This window comes from Hyperolius riggenbachi, chromosome 10 (genome assembly GCF_040937935.1).
Source record: "Hyperolius riggenbachi isolate aHypRig1 chromosome 10, aHypRig1.pri, whole genome shotgun sequence".
NCBI lineage: Eukaryota > Metazoa > Chordata > Amphibia > Anura > Hyperoliidae > Hyperolius > Hyperolius riggenbachi.
The window spans coordinates 82,704,858-82,728,914 of NC_090655.1; the positions used below are offsets into that span (position 1 = coordinate 82,704,858).

Below are 24,057 nucleotides of genomic sequence, written 5' to 3' on the forward strand. Positions count from 1 at the left end.
TAAAGCTGTGTTTACATCTGTAGTGTCAGTCTCAGCTGCTCCCCCGCCTCCTGCATAGCTCCGGTCTCTGCCCCGTCCCTTCCCTCCAATCAGCAGGCAGGGAAGGGATGCAGGCGGGGACTGGAGTTCTGCAGGAGGCGGGGAGAGCAGCAGACTGACACTATAGAGATAAACTCAGCCAGCTCTGACAAGCTGTTTGTCAGCAGCCTGGCTGTGATTTATGAGGGATTGCAGAGTGCAGGGGGACCTTAGGGGGGTTTGGGATAGCAACAGAGGCTGGGCTGTATAGGCAGATCCAGCCTCTGTATGCAGATAATATTCTTCAAACCCACCTCGGGTTCTCTTTAATACCGTCCTACTGTGGTATTTTTGTTGGAGGTTATCATAACATGGAATTTCATACCGTTGCAACCCTAGTACTGTGACTCTATGCTGGTCTTTGCAGATGTCACAGCACCACCTGCAGGATTACAGTTATCATGCACACTAGTAAGAACTATATGCTAAACATTATTCAGGTCTGAGATTTATGCAAGAAGGATGAGCAATGGGAAATCCCTGGTGTGGTGGATTGTTGTTCCGGGTCACATGGCTTGCATATTTCAGGTCGTGGAATGTAGGCCAAAGCAAAACAGCAGAGTGAACAGGAAGTGCACCCTGACCACTACTCTGCACGTGGCGTGGGCTGTTTCCTGTAGCACTAGAGATCAGTAAGAATGTTGTGTCGCTGTAACACAAGATAATGATTACATACAGTGTATGGGTGTGTACAGGGTGTATTTTTTAAAGTTCTGAAATTGTTCCACGCGTGTTTTATGACATAGTATTTCCTTCAGATCGGCCAGGCTGATAATTAGGCGTTGTGATTGATTTTTTTTTTCATCTTGAATTTGTGCTTTGCAAATGTATTTTGTGTGTTCCATAGCCAGACCCTGATTGCTGCTTGAATGGCTTCTGAATGGAACAAGTCAGAGAAATGTCGGTCAAAGTGACACCTCTGGTTATTCCTGTCCCAACAGCTGGATTTTTCCTGTTTTTCTCTGCTACTTATCTCTTTTAAGCATCATACATACTTTTTATGTATGTTCAGAAAATCATATTTTAATTAAAGTCAGTGGAGAAGGCAACATTCAACCTCAAAGGAAATGGGGGGGGGGGGGGGGGGGGATTTTAGAGTGTTCAGCTGAGTACCTTCTTAGGCTGAAGCTTTCTTGAGTTCTTGCAACGATGAACCTGTTGCCAGAAGCAGGGGTATGTACAGATGAAGGAACTTTGGGGATAGTCCATCCAATAAACGTGTTGAAGGCCAAGGCAGTTCATTTAGGTGTCATGCGGGGCCTGGTAATTTTGGGCACTGCTGTAGACTGCAATGTTAATTGCTGCAGGAGCGGAGCTTGACATATAATTAGGGCGCTGTTCTTGCAGTGTGTGGGGGGCGGGGGGTAGTTTTAGGAGCACTTGAGGGGGGTGTAAGTGTTAGTAGTAGGTAGAGGCAGGGTTAGTGTGAGAGGGTAAAGTCTTTCTAGAATTTCAGTAATGCTGATATTCTACTAGTTGCTTCACCCAATGCCCAAATTTCCTGCCACACTTTTCCCACATATGCATTGGAAACTATTTGTTTGTAGAATTGCACACCCGTCCTAACATACCTCTGTTGTCTGTAGACATGAAGACTTCTTCAGGATGTTGCCAGTGCCGGAGTACCTGAATCCTGACGGCAGGTTTAACCTGGCATCTCACATGCCAACCTTCTTTGTGCGTCCAGACCTGGGTCCCAGGATGTGCAGTGCATTTGGTGAGTTTGCCTAATAACCACAGCACTGACCTGTAGATGCATGTTTATATAACTGGTTTTTGCTGCATAGCTTGTAGGCAAAAAATGCATTACCGCTGCCGATTCCATTAGTTTTACTGTACCCTGTGTTTTGGGATCCGTTATCTGCAATCAGATCGCAAAGCGCATGGTAGTGGAAAAGGGCCTCAAGGAGCTGGTGCATATTGTAAAACCCGGGGGAGCAGGCATGTATAGGAAGAAATTCTAATGCCACAACCCCCCCCCCCCCCCCCTTCTCCTCTGTCCCCCTCAGTTCTGTCTCAAATGCCTCTCATAACTACTTCCCTACTTCCGGGTCGGGCAGTAGTGTGCAGGTGCTGGCCCAGCAGCATGCTTCCTCGACTCTGCGCCTCTGCACTACATAGTTGTGACCCGGAAGTAGCTACCATAGGCATTTGGGTAGGGAGGGAGACTAAGGAGAACCGGGTGGTGGTGGTTGCGTTAAGCAGGAGGATTGCTTTCTATATATGCCTGCTCCCCCTGTTTATTTTGCCTCTCAAAAGTTACCAGTTGCAGAAATTTAAAAATGTTCTCCATTCTCCATAGTCTGATGCCTGACGTACCCTATTTGAATTATTCAGGAAGCAACTGGATAGCCAGATTATTTGATTAACAGATTCAATGATGTTCACTATTTTTAGATAGGGAAGAAGCTGCTGTGAAAATTATGTGGATAACTCTTACTGTAAATAATGTATAAACGCCTTTATAATGTAAACACCTTTTGAAATGTAATGCATTCTGGGATACATGGTGCTTTTAGTAGCTGAACTGCTGTTTTTATTCATCTGTGAAAGCAGATTATAAGCAAGGGGGAAAGCTACATTTTTATGTTATTTGCAATAACTGATATTAGTAGGAGGATACTTATAACACATTTCTCATACGCACAGTAGAGAGAATGGGCCCTAATGCTTTTCCTTGTGGAATGTTCATATTAGGAGTCATAGCAACGAAGGATCAGGACACTGGCACGACTAATCTTCACATTGAAGTGTCGGATATGGTGAACATTCTGGTGTATGTCGGTGCAGTAAAAGGCAACGCAGCTGCAACTAAATCAGGTTTGTGGCCCTCTTGACCTTTTTCCACTGTATTTATGCACGTTCAGTTGTGCTTCAAGCAAACCCGTATCATGAATGCTTACACTCTTATGCCTATGTAACAGTTGTGCAGAAGAAGTTTGAAGAGGAGGACCTGGATGAAAACATCAAGAAAAGAGTAAAGGACGCCAGTGAACTCCCGGGAGCCCTGTGGCACATTTACGAGACAAAAGATGCAGACAAAATACGAGAGTTTCTACATAAGGTAAACCCCATTTTGACTTACATCTATCTAGACTTAAGCCCAATCTACACGATACGATTGTTTGTGCGATTCGATTACGAGTCTATTTACGATCCGATTAAATCCGACATGTCCGATCAGGGTTTGATTTGCCATTGTTTTGCAATGGCGAATTGAATCGAATCCCGATCGGACATGTCGGATTTAATCGGATCGTAAATAGAATCGTACTCGAATCGCACAAAGAATCATATCGTGTAGATGTGGCTTTAAGGTGCCCATACATCTAGTGATGTATGGACAGATTGACCAAGAGACAAGTCTCTCTCTTATCGAATCTGATAAGAGAGAGATTTGTCAGCTGCTCATACACCACAGGCCAATTACTGACCAATTTCATGCTGAAATCGATCCAGAATCGGCCCTGTGCGCCTCGCCGCTGTGCCTCTCTAATGCCCACCGTGCTAAAGTGACATTACCTGTCCGTGGCCTCCGCTTCTCCCCCACTAGCATCCGGGCTCTAGTCTGCGCAAAACAAGGCGGCAGCCGGAGATATACATAGAGGGCGCACTTCTTATGCGCAGACTGGTGGAAGTTACAGGACCTGGTACCGAAGAGGGAGAAGACTGAGGATGGCAGCGTGGGAGCGATCTATGCGCATGGGGCTGGATTGGAAGCCCCAGGTATGAATAAAACTTAATTTCTGTCAGCTCTGGTTTGCTTTAAATGAAGCCTGAAATTACTTTTAAAAAAAATTCTCTTACCTGGGGCTTCTGCCAGCCCCCTGCTGCCTCCCTACGTGTTATCGCCGACTTGCAAGTCGAAGGCCACGTCACCTGTGCGGCCCATGTCCTCGTTTGTGCTCCCGTCGCCGGGAGTGTCTTGAGCAGGCGCAATATAACAAGAATGTGCACGGCCAGGGCCACACAGGCGCAGTGGCCATTGACTTTAAAGCTGGCGATAACGAACCTTAGCTGCAGTGGGGGACCAGAGGATTGTTCAGTGATGGTGCTGGCAGAAGCCTCAAGTAAATGAAACACTTTAAAGAGGATCTGTAACATAAAAAGATCCCCTGGGGGGTACTCACCTCGGGTGGGGGAAGCCTCCGGATCCTAATGAGGCTTCCCACGCCGTCCTCCATCCGTCAGGGGTCTCGCTGCAGCCCTCCGTGGAGTCCGGGCAGCGGTGACGTCATTATTTACCTTCCTGGCTCCAGCGCAGGCGCTCTGACGGCTGTCGGCTCCGAACTACACGGAAATACCCGATCGCCGTCGGGTCTGCTCTACTGCGCAGGCGCAAGTTTCCGGCGCCTGCGCAGTAGAGCGGACCCGACTGAGATCGGGTATTTCCGTGTAGTTCGGAACGGAAAGCCTCCACAGCGCCCCCCGCTGGAGCCAGCAAAGGTAAATATTAAACTAACAGTCGGCACAGTCGCCGGCTGTTCGGAGGGCTGCGGAGAGACCCCCGTGGGACAGAGGACGGCGTGGGAAGCCTCATTAGGATCCGGAGGCTTCCCCCACCCGAGGTGAGTACCCCCCAGGGGATCTTTTTAATGTTACAGAGTCTCTTTAAAGTCATTTCAGGTGTCCTTTAACATTTCGAAAGCTTTCAATTAACCATGTACAATTAGTCATTAAAGGTATCACCAGAATCAATGCTTGTTGGTTTGATATCTGCATTTATGCTTTTCGACTAACACCGGACCACACTTCACTTACACCACACATGAACATGGTACAGCTTTGTGCAGGACCAATCAAGATTACCCAGGACCTCTGATATTGTGGCGACTTATAAAATTATTGGTTTATCTGTCATCAACAAACATCTTCAAAGTGCTCTTCTCCAGCAGGACCCCAAAGCACATAGGCTTGTCTCTGATCAGTACCTAGTAATGTACACAGGAGAAAGTGTGATCACAAATGCCAGACTAAACAGGTGGCTTTTCCAATTGATGTACAGCAGAATTCATGGCTAATTAACAACCTGCTGGATCATTTGTGAATATTGGTTCTTGTGTTAATTGCATCTCAACAACCAATCAGATTTGAGTATGTGCAAGTCATGTTTGGATCTGGTTGATGAAGGCAACAGTAAAGGTGCTTGTGTAATGCTCGGAACACACAATACGTTTTTACCATTCGATTCTCCACTCAATTGATTTTTTTTGCTACTCGAGTCTCTTATTCTTCTTCGTTTTTCTTATCTTTTTCCATTCACTTCTATGAGCAATTGAGCGGTAAAACGATCAGTAGGAATATTGGACATGATGGAATTTATCAATCGAACGCATCTTTCTAATGAAAAAAACCTAACGTGTGTTCCCAGCATAAAGTGTGTATGTTAATAGTGTTACAGATGTTATGCCTTGCCTTGTATTTGATAGACATCTATTCTTTCTTAGACTGCAAAAGAACAGTGTCTCGAAATCCTTCCTGATCACGACCCAATAAGAGACCAGAACTGGTATTTGACTAAGAAACTCCGCCAAAGCCTCCTGGAGGATTATGCGGTGAAGAGCCACACACTTGTCCAATTCCTCGGTGATGCAGTCATACTACCTGCGGGAGCCATATATCAGGTAAATGCAATCTTCATCATTTGCCATATTAATTACACCCTAAGTGATGGCTGCTATAAGATATGTCACTTGTTTCCAGCTAGTAGTGGGACAGGACACCCCTCCCTTTACTTTATAACAAATACTGGTCAGGTAGGCGATGGAAGTGGTGACATTATGGTGATTTCTGATGATTTCATGCTTTGGTCTGGAAGAAAAATTTGCATTAGTAAATATACACATTTTTAAAGCATACCCGATATGAAGTGGGGTATAGAAAATTGGACTGTATGTTGTGCATATGGTGGTGTGTAGTCTCTTACCTTGTGGCTGTGTCCCTCTCTGTTCACCTGTAAACTGCTCTGGTATTCTGCAGATGGTTGGCAACCTTCCACCCAGATACACAATGCCATGCATGCGTTGTATGCTGGGTTGGCTCTCTTGTGACTACAGTTCCCACTTACCATGGTCAATGCGCATGTGCAGATTCTGCCGACTTGACATGCAGCATTGTAAATCCAGGAAAAAAAGGGCACCGACCATCTGCAGGATACCGGAGCCGATTATCGGCGAATGGAGAGGTGTGCTGCCACAAGGGAGGTGTGAGAAGAGACTACACACCTCCCCATACACTAGCATAACGCCCTATTTTCTATACCTTCGCATTGGGCATCCTTACATGATTGACTGCAGGTAATTTCTGGCAACCTTTCAACACACAAGTTTCTTCTTCATGCATGATACAGAACTGGATCACAGCTGTACTAACGGTTTATCATATGCACACGCTTATATCAGACATCACAAAGGTTGTAGAAATTATTTCCTTGGTAACTGGATACCACATGCACAAGCTTTTGAAGGTGTGTGCAACAGTGTCCATCCAATTCTGTATCATGGCTGAAATGCATCGTTTTCATAAACGTGGACTTAAAGCAAATCGCAGTCACGTGCAGTATATAGCCGTACTCTAGATGTCTCTTAGGACTGTCTCTACCACTGTCACACCTGATAGACAGAGCTTGGCCCTGCTGTTTGCATGTATGCAATGTACAGTATGGCTGCTGGATTGTAGTCACTCACTGTTTGTATTTCCCTCTCTGCAGGTGCAAAATTATCACAGCTGCATCCAAGTTACTCAAGACTTTGTGTCCCCAGAACATCTTGTTCATTCATTTCACTTAACTCAAGAGCTGAGGATTTCTAAAGAGGAAATCAATTTCGATGATAAATTGCAGGTAAGGAGTGAACAGACAGCACGTTCTTGGGTTGAAGCTTATGTTGGCAGGAGAACGCCGACATTTTCTAATGATTGTTCACTGCCAGACGTGAACACAGGACAAGGTCAGCAGCCTGCCTGGAAAGAACTCCCGATACGTTGGTGAAAGAAAATTGTGCTTGGCCCAGAGAAGGTTCTGTTATATAATGAACAGAAAGGTCAGGTTTTCTTTTTCTACAGGCTTCCATCTTTCAGCAGAATGTTCTATAAAATAAACCTGCCACTGAAAGCTTCTATTACTGACTACCTTCTGCAAATGCCGAGTTAGTGAATCAAGCCCACAGAGTGTTTATAGCCTAACACAAATCGCATACCTCAGAGTTAAGACGCATTATCAGAGTAGCATAGCAAGCACTGCAAACTTATGCCTGCTAATTAGCAATAACGAGAGCTTTACTCGTCCTACCTTGAGCCCCTGCGGGTCTAATCACTTTAAAGGACGTTACCCCCTTAACTTTGATTGGCCCAATAGACTGCCTGTCACTTGACAGGCAGCCTATTGGGCCAATCAAAGTGCGGGGATAAAGTCCTGTAAAGTGATTGGACCCGCAGGGGCTCAAAGTAGGACGAGTAAAGCTCTCGTCATTGCCAGTCAGCAAGCATAAGTTCATAGCATTCGTTATGCTACCCTGATAAGGCATGCTATTTATCTTAATGAATCGAGCGCTTTCTGAGAGCTTTTTTGACCCTCATCGCTTTCTGAGCATTTATTTGAAAAATGCTGCCTGTAACTTACAATAAAATCGCGGCAATTGCAATTTTTTAAAAAAAAAATAATGGGGATGCTTTAAAAAAAAAAAGATGCACAGAAAGCACTCAATGTCTACAGCCTTACTAAAGCTGTAATCCTGATCTTCTGACTCCCTTACAAATACAAGCAATCCCATAATGGCAAACAGTTCCATTTGTAAGTTGTCATACATACTGTGCATGTGGATAATTGTGTCACAGTACTAACAAGGTTTTAATGTGCTTTAAACTAAAGCCTGGTACATACCCTAAATTTTGATTTGCTGATTTTACCACCTCCATGTAGTATGCAGGTCTACGGATATTGAATACTATGAGCAGATTATGTTGGTAAGCTCTCATACTGCATGGAAGTGGTAACATTGGTCAGTCATTAGCCAATTAAAGGCATTTACCAGGCGTAAAAACAATTTATACAACAGAAGTATTACGGTATACAACTTTGTATGTTTAATACTTTTGTAACTTCAGTGTTTGTAAGTAGGGGGCTATTTGTATATTCATCAAACACTTCTGTTGCATAAATTAAGACTTCTGTAACTTAAGTATTAAACAACTTTATATGTTTGTTTAAAACCTGATGCACACCTTCAATTTTTATTAACAAATCCCTGACCAAATTTTCCACCTCCATGTAGTATGAGGATTTACCTGCTAAATCTGCTTATAGTATTCATAATCAGGGCTGCCATCAGGGGGGGGGGGGGGGGGGGGGACAAACAGCACTACAGTGATGGGCCCCAAGCTCCCAGGCCCCCCCCCCCCCCTCTGACATGCGGCACCTGTTATGTGTCCCCGGGTCCTGCTCTGGTCTCTCTCCCCCTACTTCTCAGCTCCGTAGTTGGAGCAGGCTACAAGAAAATGGCTGCCGATGTCCACAAATGCAGACATCGGTAGCCATTTTTCTGTAGCTTTGCTCTAACTACACTGGACTGGAGCACTGCCCGCCCGCAGCTGCAACACCAGCGTTTATTTATGCCCCGACCTCCTGTCAGCAGCGGCAGCAAGCTTCAGGGCGATGCTACATGTGAGTGCAGCGTGCTTGGCACTCAAGTCTCTCCCCTCCGCCCCCTGAAGCTGGCCAGCCAATAGACAGGAGGGAAAAGCTCTGCTCCACGCCTCTCCTCCTTTCTTCAGCCACAGCCGCAGTGTTTACTGCGTGTAGCCATGCCCCTAATCCCGCCCACTGCCAGTCAAGCCTGATGTCAGGCTGGACCATGCTGCTGGCCCCTGACTTTAGAAGCTGGCCAGTCTGTGCCCCCCTGCATCCCCCCTGACGGACAGCAGAGCAGGAGAAGAGAGAGCCAGCTCCAGCCAGAGGGACAGGATGGAATGTGAGGAGCACAGCAGACACGGCTGTCATGTGAGCATATGAGAGAGCTGTGTGAGAAGCCCTCCTCTGATGACAGGAGATTAGACTGTATTGCTATAAAGTGCCTGTGTGACTGCCCTGCTAGTCTCTGCTCCCATATGCCCATTCTCCCTGTCTCCCTCCCTCCTCTTGTATTTCTCCTTCCCATGCTTCAGCATGTTCCCCTGTCTGTCTCTCGCATTCACTCTGACTGTCCTCCATTTCCCAACATCTCTCCTTCCTATCTACCTATATTCTTCCCTCCTCTCTTCTGTGACACTCTCCCACTTTCCTGATGTCTGTTATCTTCTACTGTCCCTCCAATCTACCTGCCTTCTCTCTGCTATGTTTTTTTCACTTATCTCTGTCTCATTAGTCTTATGTATTTATATAGCGTTGACTGTTTCCACAGTGCTGTATAGTATATTATCTTGTTACTTAAAGGGAAGAACTGCGCTTGTAATAAAAAACAAACTGCACTTATCTGGGGCTTCTTTCAGCTCCTGGCAATCGATCGGTGCCCTCGCCGCAGCTCCTGCGTCTATCGGTGTCCAGCGGTGAAGAAGCCGACCTCGCCAGGTCGTCTTCTGTGTGCTCCATGGTGGGGGGGGTCACGTGGTGTAGAGACCAGATGACGTTGCTTATACCACGTGACCCCCCCACCGTGGAGCGCACAGAAGCTGACCTGGAAAGGTCACCGCTGGACACCGATAGACGCAGGAGCTACGGCGAGGGCACTGATCGATTGCCAGGAGCTGAAAGAAGCCCCAGATAACTGCAGTTTATTTTTTATTACAACCACGGATCTTCTCTTTAACTGTCCCTCAGAGAAGCTCACAATCTAATCTGACCATTGTCACAGTCTAATGGCCTACCATTTTATTATAATTTATGTATTATAGCTCATCTCCGGCACTTTAGAGTACATAGTCATGTCACTGACTGTCCTCAGAGAACCTCACAATCTATTCCTACCGTAGTCACAGTCTAATGCCCTACCATATTATTATTATGTATTTGTTGTATTTATAAAGTGCCAACATATTGCGCAGCGCTGGACATTAGTTTAGGTTACAGACAATATTTAGGGGTGACATAGGGGTATTTATATAGCACTGGCATCTTCTGCAGCACTTTACAGAGTACATAGTCATGTCACTGGCTGTTTTTGACCATTCCAGATACCAGAGCGCTGGGTGCCACAGGTCTTCTCCGCCTTCAGTGCCGCTCACTGAACTTCCTGATTAGTGGAAGTACAGTGCGCAGCATTGAAGGTGGAGAAGACCTGTGGCACCCAGCGCTCTTGTATCAGAAACATGGAAGTCAGGTGAGTCATTCCCCGCCCACTGACACTGCTAACCTATATTGTGCAGCTATACTACCAATACTTTCTCAACTATACTACCTATACTGGTGCAACTATACTAACTACCTATACTGGGGGTAACTTTACTAGCTAACTATAGTGCTGTTAACTATACCTGGATACCCTCTACAGGGGGAACCTATTCCTTGCTACCTACCTACCTATACTGAGGGTGAAAATTTGAGTAGTTGTGCGATCATCCATCATTCCAAATTGGGGGGGGGGGGGGGGGGGCTGGTTTGATGATGTGTGAGGGGCCCCAAAATTTCTGATGGCGGCCCTGTTCATAATCTGTTGTCCCTCATACTATATGGAGGTGATAAAATAATTCAATCAAAATGGAAGTTATTAAACAAATTTTTATGTTTAAGAGTTTTGTAACTTAAATGTTTCAAAGTAGGGATTCTGTATATATTTATCAAAGGAATCTGAACATTTAGTATGCATATTGCTAGGTGATTTAGAAATTATTTTAGAAAAACATTATATATTTTTTTTTTTTTTTCCATTTGAAACAAAGCTTTAAATAGTTGCAGCATCATCTGTGGAGCTTTCCGATGATGAGAAAACTGTGCAGACATTACAAGGCAATGTGTTACAGAGAAGGGACAGCTCAGAGAAGGTGGATGATATGTAACATCTTATATAACATTGACACAAGGGGAAAGAACACTGCCTAAGCGGACTTACTGTCTTATACCTGTTTTCAGATCTTAGCATTAGGGATGGTCAATGAGATGTAAATAACTGGATACAGACATATCTGAATATTTAGCTTGAAACATGCCAATCCAATTTCTCCTCAAACTACATACATGTAAATTCAGATTTGTATAAATTATTATTGATTTATAAAGTGGCAACATATTCCGTGGCGCTGCACAAAGAGACAAACATGGTGTACATAATACAGATAATGGTGTACACTAATATACAAGATACAGCATACAAAATACAGCAGTGGTAATGACAGTGATAAAACTAACATGATGAATAAAATGTATAATTTCCAAGATATAAAAGGAGGAGAGAGCTCTGCCCTTGCAAGCTTACAATCTAAAGGGAATGGGAGGGAAACAAGAAGAGGGGTAGTATACGATAAAATATATAAAGGCAGTGTGTTTTAGGATACCTAGTAGGAGAGCAATTTGGTCTTAGGACAAAGGGAAGTGGCTTAAGGTAGCGCATGCGCATATAAATATATCAGTTCCAGGGATTGGATCAATTCCAAGCTGCCTACATATGCAGTAAAGTTGCATCTCACTGACCATCTCTAGTCAGGATATTTGAGGTAGAGGGTTTCATAATGCACTTTAAAATACTTCTGAAGCCCTCCAAGCAAACAGTTTTTATACCGAATTATGTAGAGAGAAGGTTCTATGTACCACAATCTATCCTGTAGTTTCTACACTGTCACCAGTGGAAGGTACTTCTCCTCCTAGCTCTTCAGTAGCTTCTGTTACCTTTTAAAGTACTCGCATCCTTGAGAACTTCCAAAATGAGTGCACTGTACTGTGTAATCTGGGCTCACATGTTCACAGTACAGATACTTCACTTCAGAAGTAATTGGGGATTTAAGTATTTTGGACGGTTACACAAGCAGTGCTGAATAGCTAGGAGGATACATCACTTCCACCGGTAATGGCACAGAAACTACAGGATGGAGTGAGGACTGGAAGCTTCTGTGGTACCCAGAGCTCTCTCTCTCTACACAAGTACAAAAACTGTTTGCTTGGAGGGCTTCAGATATACTTTAAAGTGCATCATGGAAGGTAAATGAAACCATCTACATAACCCAGTGATCTGCAAACTTAGCTCTTCCACTGTTAAAGAACTACAAGTCCCACAATGCATTTGCCTTTATGAATTAAAACTGAAAGACTCCTGCAATGCATTGTGGGACCAGGTCCGGTTCAAGTAACAATGGGGCTCTAGGGCAAAATTAGACTGCCCCCCCCCCCCCAAAAGTATCATTAGAGGCCCTTTGTTGCAGCCAAATGTCCCTCCTAGGCCCCTGAGCTGGCTGATGACTCTACCCCAATCACCACCAACACAGGTGCCCCTCAAGGATGTGTTCTGTCCCCATTCTTATTCTCCCTATACACCAACAATTGCAGGTTCACGGGGGGACTCTGTCAAAGTCATCAAGTTTGCTGATGATACAACAATAGTGGGCCTCATCTCCGGTAATGACGAGCAAGAATACTGCAAGCAGGTTGACAGAATCTGCCTCTGGTGCAGGGAAAATGGCCTAGTCCTCAATACTGCAAAAACAGTAGAGATGATCGTGGACTTTAGAAAACGTGCTGCCACCCCTCCTCCAATCTGCATCGATGGTACGGAAGTGGAAAGGGTTCCCTGCACACGCCTTCTAGGCACTACAATCTCCAAGGACCTTACTTGGAAAGTCAACACGTCCTCCACTCAGAGGAAAGCCCAGCAGAGGCTATTCTTCCTACGGCAACTGAAGAAGTTCGGGATGGCCTGGGAGCTTCTGACGAACTTCTACACAACCACAATTGAATCTGTCCTCTGCTCCTCCATCCTTGTACACTGGTGCTTCTGCCAGCGACAGGCACAAACTACAGAGGGTCGTAAGATCAGCTGAAAAAATCATCGGGAAATCACTCCCCCCACTTGACCAACTCTACAACTCCAGACTTTGCTCCAGAGCTCTGAGGATCGTCAATGACCCGTCCCACCCAGGCTTCCGCTTCTTCCAGCGGCTCTCCCTGGGCCGGAGATTCCAGTCCATCTACACCAGGACTGAAAGACACAGGAATAGCTTCTTTCCCTCAACTGTAAACTCTATGAACTTCTTACCTGCCCCATTCAAGTAGCATTCGGCAGCACGCGACATGACTGCACTGCCGCACATCTTACATACTTAAGCTCTAACTTATGTCAACATGTATGGTTAATCGCTGTATCTGTATTGTTTACTGTTTTTTTTTTTTGTACTGTATTATATTGTATGTCTTATTCCACACATAGCCTTGTACATGCCAAAACCAATTCTGGGTTCAACCCAGTCGTGCTTGGCGAAATAAATGATTCTGATTCTGACCTCCTAACTTAACAGACTCTGCAGAGTCTGGGGAGCAACAGTTAAGATGGGGAGGGACACCTTGGGGGCCCCTACAGGCCCTGGGGGCAATTGCCTATTTTTTCCTATGGTAGCTCCGGCCCTGTGTGGAACTTATACTTTAACAGCTGGAGAGCCAATTTTGCAGATCACTGGCCTAGTAGAGCCTGATTAAAGCATACCCGAACTGACAGAATGAGATTCACATGTGGATGTACAGTGCCTAGCACACAAATAACTATGCTGTGTTCCTTTTTTTTCTTTCTCTGTCTGAAAGAGTTAAATATCAAGTATGTAAGTGGCTGACACAGACAGGAAGTGACTACAGTGTGACCCTCATTGATAAGAAATTTTAACTATAAAACACTTTCCTAGCAGAAAATGGCTTCTGAGAGCAAGAAAGATATAAAAAGGGGACATTTCTTATCAGTGAGGATCACACTGTAGTCACATCCTGTTTGAGTCAGCCACTTACATACCTGATATTTAACTCTTTCAGACAGAGACAAAAAAAAAAGGAACAGCATAGGTATTTGTGTGCTAAGCACTATCCATACATATGTTTATCTTATTTCACTTCGGGTATCTTTTAAAGTACATCTAAAGTCCTCCAAGCAAACAACAGTTTTTATACTTACCTATGTAGAGGGAAGTTACTTCGTACCACAAAAGCTTTCAGTCCTCACTCCATCCTGTAGTTTCCACTGTGCCCGCTGGAAGCTACTTGCCCTCCTTCCTCTTCAGCACTGCTTGTGTAACCATCCAAAGTATTCGCATTACCGAGTATTTCAACATCCAAGGTATTGTCAGATCCTGCAACTTCCACCTCCGCAACATCTCCAAGATCCGCTCCTACCTGTCCCCTGACACCACTAAACTCCTCATCCATGCTCTTGTCATCTCCCGCCTAGACTACTGTAATTCTCTTTTATCTGGCCTTCCCTCTAACCGTACTGACCTACTTAAATTGGTAATGAATGTGGCAGCCAGACTGATACATTCTTCTCACCGCAGCGCCTCTACAACTCCGCTCTGTAAAGCATTGCACTGGCTCCCCATCAGCTTTAGGATCAATTTCAAAATCCTGTGCTTGGCCTACAAATCAGTGCACAAGACCTGCCCGACCTACATCTCTGATCTGGTCCACAGGCACATACCAGCCCGCCCCCTCCGATCCTCCAATGACCTGCGCCTAGTCACACCACGCATAACTCAGTCACACGCACGATTGCAGGACTTCACCAGAGCTGCCCCTACTCTCTGGAACTCTCTTCCACCAGCCGTCAGACTCGCCCCCACCTTTAATACCTTCAAACAGGCTCTCAAGACTCACCCCTTCACGCTCGCATACCCCCCTACACCAGCATCATAATATGTTCTGTTAGACCCCCTCTCAAAAGACGCACCTATTGTCTCCACCCAACCCTTTAGATTGTAAGCCTCTGGCAGGGCCCTCCTCCCTAATGTATCCAGCTTGATTATGCAATCTTACTCACAACCACCCTTCTTGTATCCTCGAACAGTCTCTATCTTGACCTATGACACTGTATTGTTATCAAATCATTTGCATGATCTTGTTTTGTTGTGAGTTTCCGTATGTTCTACCTGTATGTTAACCCATTTATCTATTGTGCAGCGCTGCGTAATATGTTGGCACTTTATAAATACAATAAATAATAATAATAATATTTCTGTAGTGAGGGCATCTGTACTTTGAATGCACAAGCAGTTCACACAGTTCTACAGTGTGCTTGTTTTGGAAGTACTCGGGGATGTGAGTACTTGGATGGTTACACAAGCAGTGCTGAAGAGCCAGGAGGATGAGTAGCTTCCACCTGTGAGAGAGTGTGCAAACTACAAAAGGGAGTGACGACTGGGAAGCTCCTGTGGTACCCAGAGCCTTCCCTCTCCATAGCTATGTATAAACACTTTTATTTTTTTAATACTTTTGATTGTGCACTGTGCATGAGTACATTTTGTGCAAATTTACCTTTACATCTTGTCACAGATTAATCAATGAGTAGTTGAACTTCACATGAAATCCTTGTCTTGTTTCAGGTGAAGAACATCCTCTACCATTCAGTAAAAGAGATGGTGAGGGCACTGAAGATCCGAGAGGAGGAGATGGAAGACATGGATGAGTCCTGAGTTCATCCAAGTGGAGCTTCTGTGGAGAGACAAACAAAAAGGACAATGAGGGCCTCACTGCTTCACACCAGTGCCAAACACTCTGCGCTGAGTATTGACTTGTTCCTGACACCACACCAGTATAACTTCTAGATGTGAAAGCCCCGTGCAGAGCTGGACTGGCCCCCTCCCCACCTTGCTCCTGCAGTGCAAGCCCCTCCTCCAGCTCTGCAGGCGCCAGCACGGACGCAGCAGCGCCACATTGTATCATACTGTACATTCAAAAGTTTGTGAAAACGAAAAAAGTCGAAAGATTTAAATGTATTTATTTTTTTGAAAAAAAAATACAGAGAAAACAAAACAAAAAAGTTCTATGCTATATTGTTGATCAAAATGTAAATGTGACTTGTATAGTTTGCTAAAATAATTTGGATATTTTTCACTACATTGAGACAGTAACTGTGAGGGTATAACACAAATCACCAGCTATTGCCTGCATTTTTTGGAAGCATTCATAACATGATCTGAAAGATTACTGCCAAATAACTGTAAACTTTGTATATTCTAAAAAAAAGAAAACAAAAAAAATAGTAAAAAATATAATATGGTATTAAAGAAAGACACTTCAATGTTTTATTGAAGCCTACTCAATGTATAATTAGACATTTAAAAAGAAAGGTGTAATTTATTTGAAAAAAAAAAGTTGTCTCATTTTGGTAAAAATTTATGTGACCCTTTTGAAGCTAAATATTAAACTTAATATGCTATGTAAATATATACATATTATACATTCAATGATGTATTTTTTTAAAACATTGGCTTGCTTTAATTTGTTAAAAGTGCAAGTGTTCCACATGCTTTGTACATTGAAGTTGAAAGGGGTTTTACATTTTCCATTAAAAAGACTTTCTCAGATGCCGACTGGCTGCAGATGTGTGTGTTGGCGTTTCCACTCTGTAGGGACTACAACTCATCTGCTAGATAGACATAGAAGTACAGTAAGCTGAGCCAATCAAAGCCTTGACCTGGTGGTCTGTTACTAATCAACTCACTTTCTTTAGGCTCCTGGAAATGTATATAAGATGCTATTGGTCTTAGCAGGACAATTGTCCAAAAAGCGGAAAAAAAACTTATAATGGATTGTATGTGTAGCACACAGATAATTAATAGAATATAAACCGCAAAGAAAAGTCATTTCATTTTCAGTTAAAGCTGTTTTTCTATAACATTGCATCATCATAGTCTAATATGTGCAGTTTACAAACTACACTTTGCAGAGCTAATGACCCTTTGAACTCCCCTGCAGTAAAACCTTAAAGAGGAACTGTCATGAAAAATCTAAAAATTGAAACCACATACAAATATGAGTAAAATGAGCCATAAATTACTTCTCTCCTATGTTGCTGTCACTTACAGCAGGTAATAGAAATCTGACATTGACAGGTGTTGGGCTAGTCCATCCCTCCATAGGGGATTCTTAGCCTGGCCTTTATTCTTTGTATAAATCTTTTCCAGGGAGTGTCTTTATAAAGATGCTGGTCAGCCTCCCTGCTCACCATACACTTTTTTTGGCAGTAGGACAGAGCAACTACTATTCACTAGGTGCATTTTGAAAATAAGAAAATTCCTGTTTACACCCCGCGCCCCCCCCCCATGATGAGATGGGCTAGTCCAAAACCTGTTGGTTCGTCAGATTTCTACTACTTACTGTAAGTGACAGCAACATAGAGGAAAAGTAATGTATTGCTAATTTTACAGTGGAAGAAATACACTTAATTGTATATCTTTACATTTTAAGATTTTCGTGACAGAGGTCCTTTAAACAAACAGAGACTAGTTGAAATAAGTGCTTCAGAAAATTGAGCTCTCCTATGAATTTAGTCAGAGAACAGTGCTGAGAAGCTCTTTTGCATAGATAACTGGAGTTTCTTAACTTTTCCTGTACTAGAAACAATATGAGATTTGCTACTAATGTTCTATTATTACCAGTACTACACATACAATTCATATCATGAGTTTATTTTCACTTTAAAGGATACTTGAAGGGACATGAGAAAGCCGTGCATGCAGTGTTATATTTTATTATTTGTTTGTGCTGCAAAGCCTAGGATCCACTTCAGAGTTTTAAGCAGTGCTTTGGGACTGCTAAAAGACCTTTGCTGATGAAAGTCACTGGTGGTTAACCCACGCCCATATCAAAATTGCAGGTCCTGCAGCATTTCGGGAGTGATTGCGCTTACGCTCCAGTACAAAAAATAGGAGCACTGCAAACTCCTTTTATATCACTTATCAAAAGCAACAGTGGCAGATTTTGTTAGTTTTTTTTGTATTTAGAACGTTTGATACTTGCTGGGTCTCCTGACTTCCAGCACAAGAGGTAATTGCATAACTGGAGATAGGGAAAAGTACATATGACCTCTTGCGCTAGGAGGTGGGGCTATGCACTAGAAGGCGACAGATATGTGGTCCAGTATGTATTGTGACATTCTCCCCCCGCCCCCCCCCCCCCCCCCCCCCCCGTTTTATTAAAACCCTTGCAAATCAGATTTATTGTACAACGCTTCCAAGCGCACACTATTTGCCCTGGGGATTTTTACACAAAGTGCTTGCATGATTGAAGTGCATAGCAGTGATCCCCAATAGGTCACAGGCCTCATAGTTAAAGGACACCTGAAGTAAGAGGTATGTGGAGGCTACCATATTTATTTCCTTTTAAACAATACCAGTTGCCTGGCAGCCCTGCTGATCGATTTAGCTGCAGTAGTGTCAGGATTACACCAGAATTAAGCATGCAGCTAATCTTGTCAGATCTGACAATAATGTCACAAACACCTGATCTGCTGCATGCTTGTTCAGGGTCTGTGGCTAAAAGTATTAGCGGCAGAGGATCAGCAGGAGAGCCAGGCAACTGGTATTGCTTAACCAGCCTGGCGGTATGGACGAGCTCAGCTCGTCCATCACCGCCGGAGGCTGCCGCTCAGGCCCTGCTGGGCCGATTTGCTTCAAATAAAGAGCAGCACACGCAGCCGGCACTTTGCCAGCCGCGTGTGCTGCCCGATCGCCGCCGCTCTGCGGCAATCCGCCGTGAGCAGCGGCGATAGAGGGTCCCCCCAGCCGCCTGAGCCCAGCGTAGCCGGAACAAAAAGTTCCGGCCAGCGCTAAGGGCTGGATCGGAGGCGGCTGACGGCTGACGTCGATGACGTCACTCCGCTCGTCGCTATGGCGACGATCTAAGCAAAACAAGGAAGGCCGCTCATTGCGGCCTTCCTTGTTTATTCTGGGCGCCGGAGGCGATCGGAAGAACGCCTCCAGAGCGCCCTCTAGTGGGCTTTCATGCAGCCAACTTTCAGTTGGCTGCATGAAATTGTTTTTTTTTTGTTAAAAAAAAACCCTCCCGCAGCCTCCCTGGCGATCTTATCAGAACGCCAGGGTGGTTAAAAGGAAAAAAAAATAGGGCAGCCTCAATATCCCTTTTGCTACAGTTGCCCTTTAAGAATCCATGGCTACAAATATATAGCACATGTTAATGAAATGCAAATTGAGTTGATTCAAAATTTTATGAAAATGATACATCTTTTAAAACGTAAAGAAACAGCTTTTGCTTGATCTGTTTACAAGCTGCACATATTTCCATGCATTAACTCTTCCATGACAAAGATACAGCCACCTTATGGTATCAGGAATTGTTACTCACCAATATCTTGTTGAGGACGAGTCGCTAGATGTTCATCACATCTGGAATAACTGCATCTTCAGTGGGACTCATTTGGAAGCTTAACTAAAACAAGAGAATATTTATTTAGATAACACAAATAATAATGACATCCCCTAATATGACTCAGTCCTAACGTAATCACATCCCAGAGAGAAAACGGATTTGAGTAGATGCAGGAGGACTCTGCTAATGTATGCGGATTGAAAATGGATCAGTTGTATACCAGCTTAGCAGGATTTGATTGGTCCATTGTCAGGCTGCATCTATTTGCATCCCATTGACCATCCCAACATGTTATAATGATCTTCCTGCCCTCAAAGCGAATCAGAGGTGACAGTGATATGGAGGCTGCCATATTTACTTCCTTTTACTGCTAATCCTCTGCCTCTAATACATTTAGCCATAGACCCTGATCAATTGTTTCTGACATTAGTCAGATTGTTTCTAGTGTGATTCAAACACTACTGCAGCCAAATAGATCAGCAGGGCAGCCAGGCAACTGGTATGGTTTAAAATGAAATAAATATGGCAGCTTCCATATCTTTCTCACCTCGTATTCACTTTATATTCTTCCCTGCCTACATGCTTCTCACAGTTTACACCTCAGGTGACAAGCTGTGCTTTTGGTTATTAGGTTGCTATAGGCAAACACATATGACAGACTGAAGGTTCATTAAAGGGAACCTAAAATGAGAGGGATATGGAGGCAAACATATTTATTTCCTTTTAAACAATGCCTATTGCCTGGCTGTCTTGCTGATACTCTGCTACTAATACTTTTAGCCTTAGACCCCCAACAAACATGCAGATCAGATGTTTCTTTCTGAAGTCTGACCGGATTTCTCCCATGCTTGTTTCAGACACTATTGGTGAATAATAACAGTTGTCTGGCAACCCTGCTGATTAGTAAATAAATATGTCTGCCTCCATATGCATCTCACTCCAGGTGTCTTAACTGCTACAACCACTTCAGTGTTCAGGAGAGCACTTCCTGGTTATGCAGCTACAGAACAGGAGAGCTCACAATATCTCCACCTCCTCCATGTTTCAAGAATCTGCTTCTGAAGTATTCTCTTCCTTCTCTCTGTTGTACAATGTTCCCCTGAACTCTATATTAGGGGTTGTCAGTGAAATGCTAATGATTGTAACAGCTTCTGCATTTTGATGAGCCGTATCAAACTTGCATAAGCTCAAAATTCTCAGCATCTCATTGATCATCCCTATTCCTTTATTATCTATGTGCAGACCAGAGCATTACCTAGGGAACAAGCTAATCAGGGGACTTTTTTTTCTGTAAATTATCTGCTTGTATTTTGGAACAGGGCTAAAATCAATAATGGAAGCATATGATTAGTCGGAGCATCATTTCAGCCACATTGAACACTTTATAATGGGGATAGTAATATTTAAACTTAAAGGACCTACATAAAAAAAAATAATCTTAAAATACATGTAAACACATACAAATAAGAAGTATGTTTCTTCCAGAGTAAAATGAGACAAATTACTTTTCTCCTATGCTGCTGTCACTTACAGTAAGTAGTAAAAATCTGACATTACCGACAAATTTTGGACTAGCCCAACTTCTCATGGGGGGTTCTCAGGGTTTTCTTTATTTTTAAAAGCACTCAGTGAATGGCAGTTGCTCTGTCCAGCTGCCAAAGAATTGTACAGTGAGCAGGGAGGGTAGCCAGCATCATTGTTTAAATCTTTTTCAGGGAATATATTTATAAAGAATAAAGGCTGTGCTGAGAATCCCCCATGAAGAGATGGATGAACCCAAAACCTGTTGGTAATGTAATATTTCTACTTCTTACTGTAAGTGGCAGCAACATAGTAAAATGAGCCATAAATTACTTTTCTCCTCTGGAAGAAACTGTACTTATTTGTAGGTGTTAAGATTTTTGCGACAGTTCCTCTTTAACCCTTTCAGGACTGGCCACCTAACCCTCACGTTTAGGGGGTCAGGCAGCCAGATCCTGTTATGGCTTGCTGGGCCAGATGTCCCCCCTTTCACCAGCAGCTTTCACTTACCTTCTGATCACTGAGGGGAGATGTCAGCTGTCATATGACAGCTTAATCTCCCTTCTCAGGTGCGCACAATCGTGTTGGGGAGTGATAACGGCGGGTGACGTAGATCCTGCGCCGCATCAGCCTAGAACAGCCACGAGTGTGACATAGAATCTAATGCAGACGGTCCCCAAAAGGTTAAGGTGTCCTCAAAAAAAAAATGTTTTCTGTTTCCATACATAATCAAATTAAACAGATCTTGTTAAAAAAAATGGAGGTGAGAGTGATATGGAGGCTGCTATCTTTATTTCCTTTTAAACAATACCAGTTGCCTGGCAATCCTGCTGGTCTCTTTGGCTGCAGTAATGCCTTAATACTACCAGAAACAAGCATTAGGCTAATCTTGTCAGTTCTGACAATGTCATACCCTGAACAATCATGCAGCGAAACAGGGGTTTCTATGTCTGAATGTATTAGAGGCACAGGGTCAGCAGGATAGCCAGGCAACTGGTATTTCTTAAAAGGGAACTTCAGCCTAAACAAACATACTGTCATCAAGTTACATTAGTTATGTTAATTAGAATAGATAGGTAATATAATCTCTTACCCACCCTGTTTTAACAGAACAGGCAAATGTTTATGATTCATGGGGGCTGCCATCTTTTTGGTTGAAAGGAGGTGACAAGGAGCAGGAGACACAGTTCCAACTGTCCTGTGTCCTGATCACCCCTCCCAGCTGCATACGCTAGGCTTCAAATGTCAAATTCAAAATGTAAAAAAAAAAAAAAAAAAAAAAATGCACCAAAACAGCAGAACGAGAACAATAACATCAGAAATCCCATCATGCTTTGCACAGCATCAGGGGAAAAAAGCCCGGGCAGTTTTCTTCTGTGCAGCTAAAAATGAGGCTTGTATAAGAGAAATAAAGTTCTGATGCTGTGAAACCGTTAAAGAAACACCAGGCCTTTTCAGTGCTGCGGAGTCGATTTTTGGTACAGAGGTTCACTTTAAAGGGACCCTGAGCGGTAATTAAAAACAGAATTCAGACTTAACTGGGACTGCCTCCAGCCCACAGTAGCCCATGAGGTCCTCTGGCAACCTCTCGTTCTTTTTCCTAGGCCCGCTAGCGGCTCCGGTAAGTGGGGACTTTGGGTGAAGTCGCACGTGCACACCCCCGCGTCATCATGCTGGTTGCCGTAAGCCTCTTGTGCATGCGCAGTTCAGTCTTTAGAGACCCGAGCAAGCATGGGGGGCTTACGGCGACTAGCGTGATGACAGGGTGGAGGCGTGCACATGCGACTTCAACTGAAGTTCCCTATTACTGGAGCCCCCAGCAGGACCAGAAAAGGGAAGAAGAGGTTGCCAGAGGACCCCGCAGGCTAGAGGCAGCCTAATTCTATTTTTAATTACCGCTCAGAGTCCGTTTAAAGAGAATCTGGGATTTAAAAAAAAAAAAAAACACCTGAGGGAAGGCTCTGGGTCCTAGTGCTCTTTCTGTTCCTCTCGCGGTCCCCGCATTCCAGCGCTGGGTCCCCATTTCCAGTCTCGTCCGAGAATGCTGACGGGGAGCCAGCGGTGGAGCGCGGGTACCAGGAGAGGAATGGGAAGGCTCTGGGTCCTAAAGTACTGTATTTGTTTACAAAAAAAAAATCACTTCAGACGCTCTATAAAAGGAAATACATATAGCAGCTTCTATATCTCTCGCCTCATGTTCACTAAAGGGAGGGTTCATGGAGAAATAAAAATACTAATCCACTTACCTGTGGCAGGCAGGACATGCCTGGTCGAGTGAGCCAACGGAGAAGACCGGGAGCCTCTGGAGCAGTGTTGAGGGCACGTCCTGGAGGAAGCCCCAGGTAAGTGGGTTTGGTTTTTTTTTGGGTTTAAACTCCATGGATCTTCCCTTTAAGCAGCATGTTTTGCTTTGTGTACCTGAAGAGAGGAATACTGTGTCTGATATCTCTATTCTGTAATAAACAATGCCAGTTGTCAGACTTCTGTCCTGAAGCTCTGCTGTAATATTTTATACCATTGGCCCAGAATGAGCATGCAGCTCAGATGCTGTGACTCCACTGGCTACATGCTTGTAGCAGGGTGTCCCTCACACAACTCAAGCCAAAAGCTCAGGCATGACCACCAGGAAAGCTGCAGTGTTTAAAAAGGAAAAGAAAATATCAGCTTCTGCTTTACTCGTACTTCAGTTCCCCTTTAAAACAAATCCGCACAATATGAATGTTACTAAAGCTATATTAGTGAATCAGTGTACAAATACCTAGATAAGACAGCTTGCAGAAAACTACACTGGACCCTGCAGCAAATGGGAAGGAGTCTGCAGACCAGGGTGAGATGCTATGTGCAAGCCGAGGCCAACCTGAAGCGCAGAAACATTCTTCCTGTATGAGAATCTGGGGTGGTCAAGCTGTGGTCCTTTATACCATGTGACCTTCAGGAACCAATGAAAAGGGGCACTATTCTTAAAACAAAAAGGTATTTGCGACATGACAGCTTGTTAATTGTGCAGAACCACAATAATCCAACATGCACACAGACTCTTTCAGATAGGTTGATCCTCATCAGTGCAGTGATCTAGTCATGAAAACCCTAGTTTGTACAGGATTGTGACATTTTAGCAGTTGTATGGCAAAGTGTATTTGCTGTAGGCTAGGTTCACAGCAGAGCTCAGCGCTGCATTC

At 44.0% G+C, this 24,057-nt stretch overlaps 2 protein-coding genes across 10 annotated transcripts in view; one reads left to right on the forward strand and one right to left on the reverse strand.

The window, feature by feature from the left end:
• The window catches only part of JMJD1C (jumonji domain containing 1C), a 509,668-nt gene extending 493,282 nt beyond the window's left edge, over positions 1-16,386 (forward strand). For 4 of the 5 annotated variants that reach the window (XM_068255136.1, XM_068255134.1, XM_068255137.1 and 1 more), the window contains 6 exons: positions 1,665-1,795; positions 2,776-2,898; positions 3,003-3,142; positions 5,526-5,702; positions 6,788-6,919; positions 15,571-16,385. In XM_068255136.1, the coding sequence (XP_068111237.1) occupies positions 1,665-1,795; positions 2,776-2,898; positions 3,003-3,142; positions 5,526-5,702; positions 6,788-6,919; positions 15,571-15,660 (793 nt within the window). In that variant the 3' untranslated portion in view covers positions 15,661-16,385. Of the gene's footprint in view, positions 1-1,664; positions 1,796-2,775; positions 2,899-3,002; positions 3,143-5,525; positions 5,703-6,787; positions 6,920-15,570 lie in introns of all 5 variants that reach the window. The other variant, XM_068255133.1, reaches the window with a different exon arrangement.
• Positions 16,387-19,339: 2,953 nt separating this feature from the next.
• The window catches only part of NRBF2 (nuclear receptor binding factor 2), a 100,699-nt gene continuing 95,981 nt past the window's right edge, over positions 19,340-24,057 (reverse strand). For 3 of the 5 annotated variants that reach the window (XR_011024236.1, XR_011024235.1, XR_011024234.1), the window contains 2 exons: positions 23,125-23,296; positions 19,340-19,417 (listed from right to left, as the gene is read on the reverse strand). The gene's annotated coding sequence lies outside the window, so the exon portion shown is untranslated. Of the gene's footprint in view, positions 19,418-23,124; positions 23,297-23,636; positions 23,808-24,057 lie in introns of all 5 variants that reach the window. The other 2 variants (XR_011024238.1, XR_011024237.1) reach the window with 2 other exon arrangements.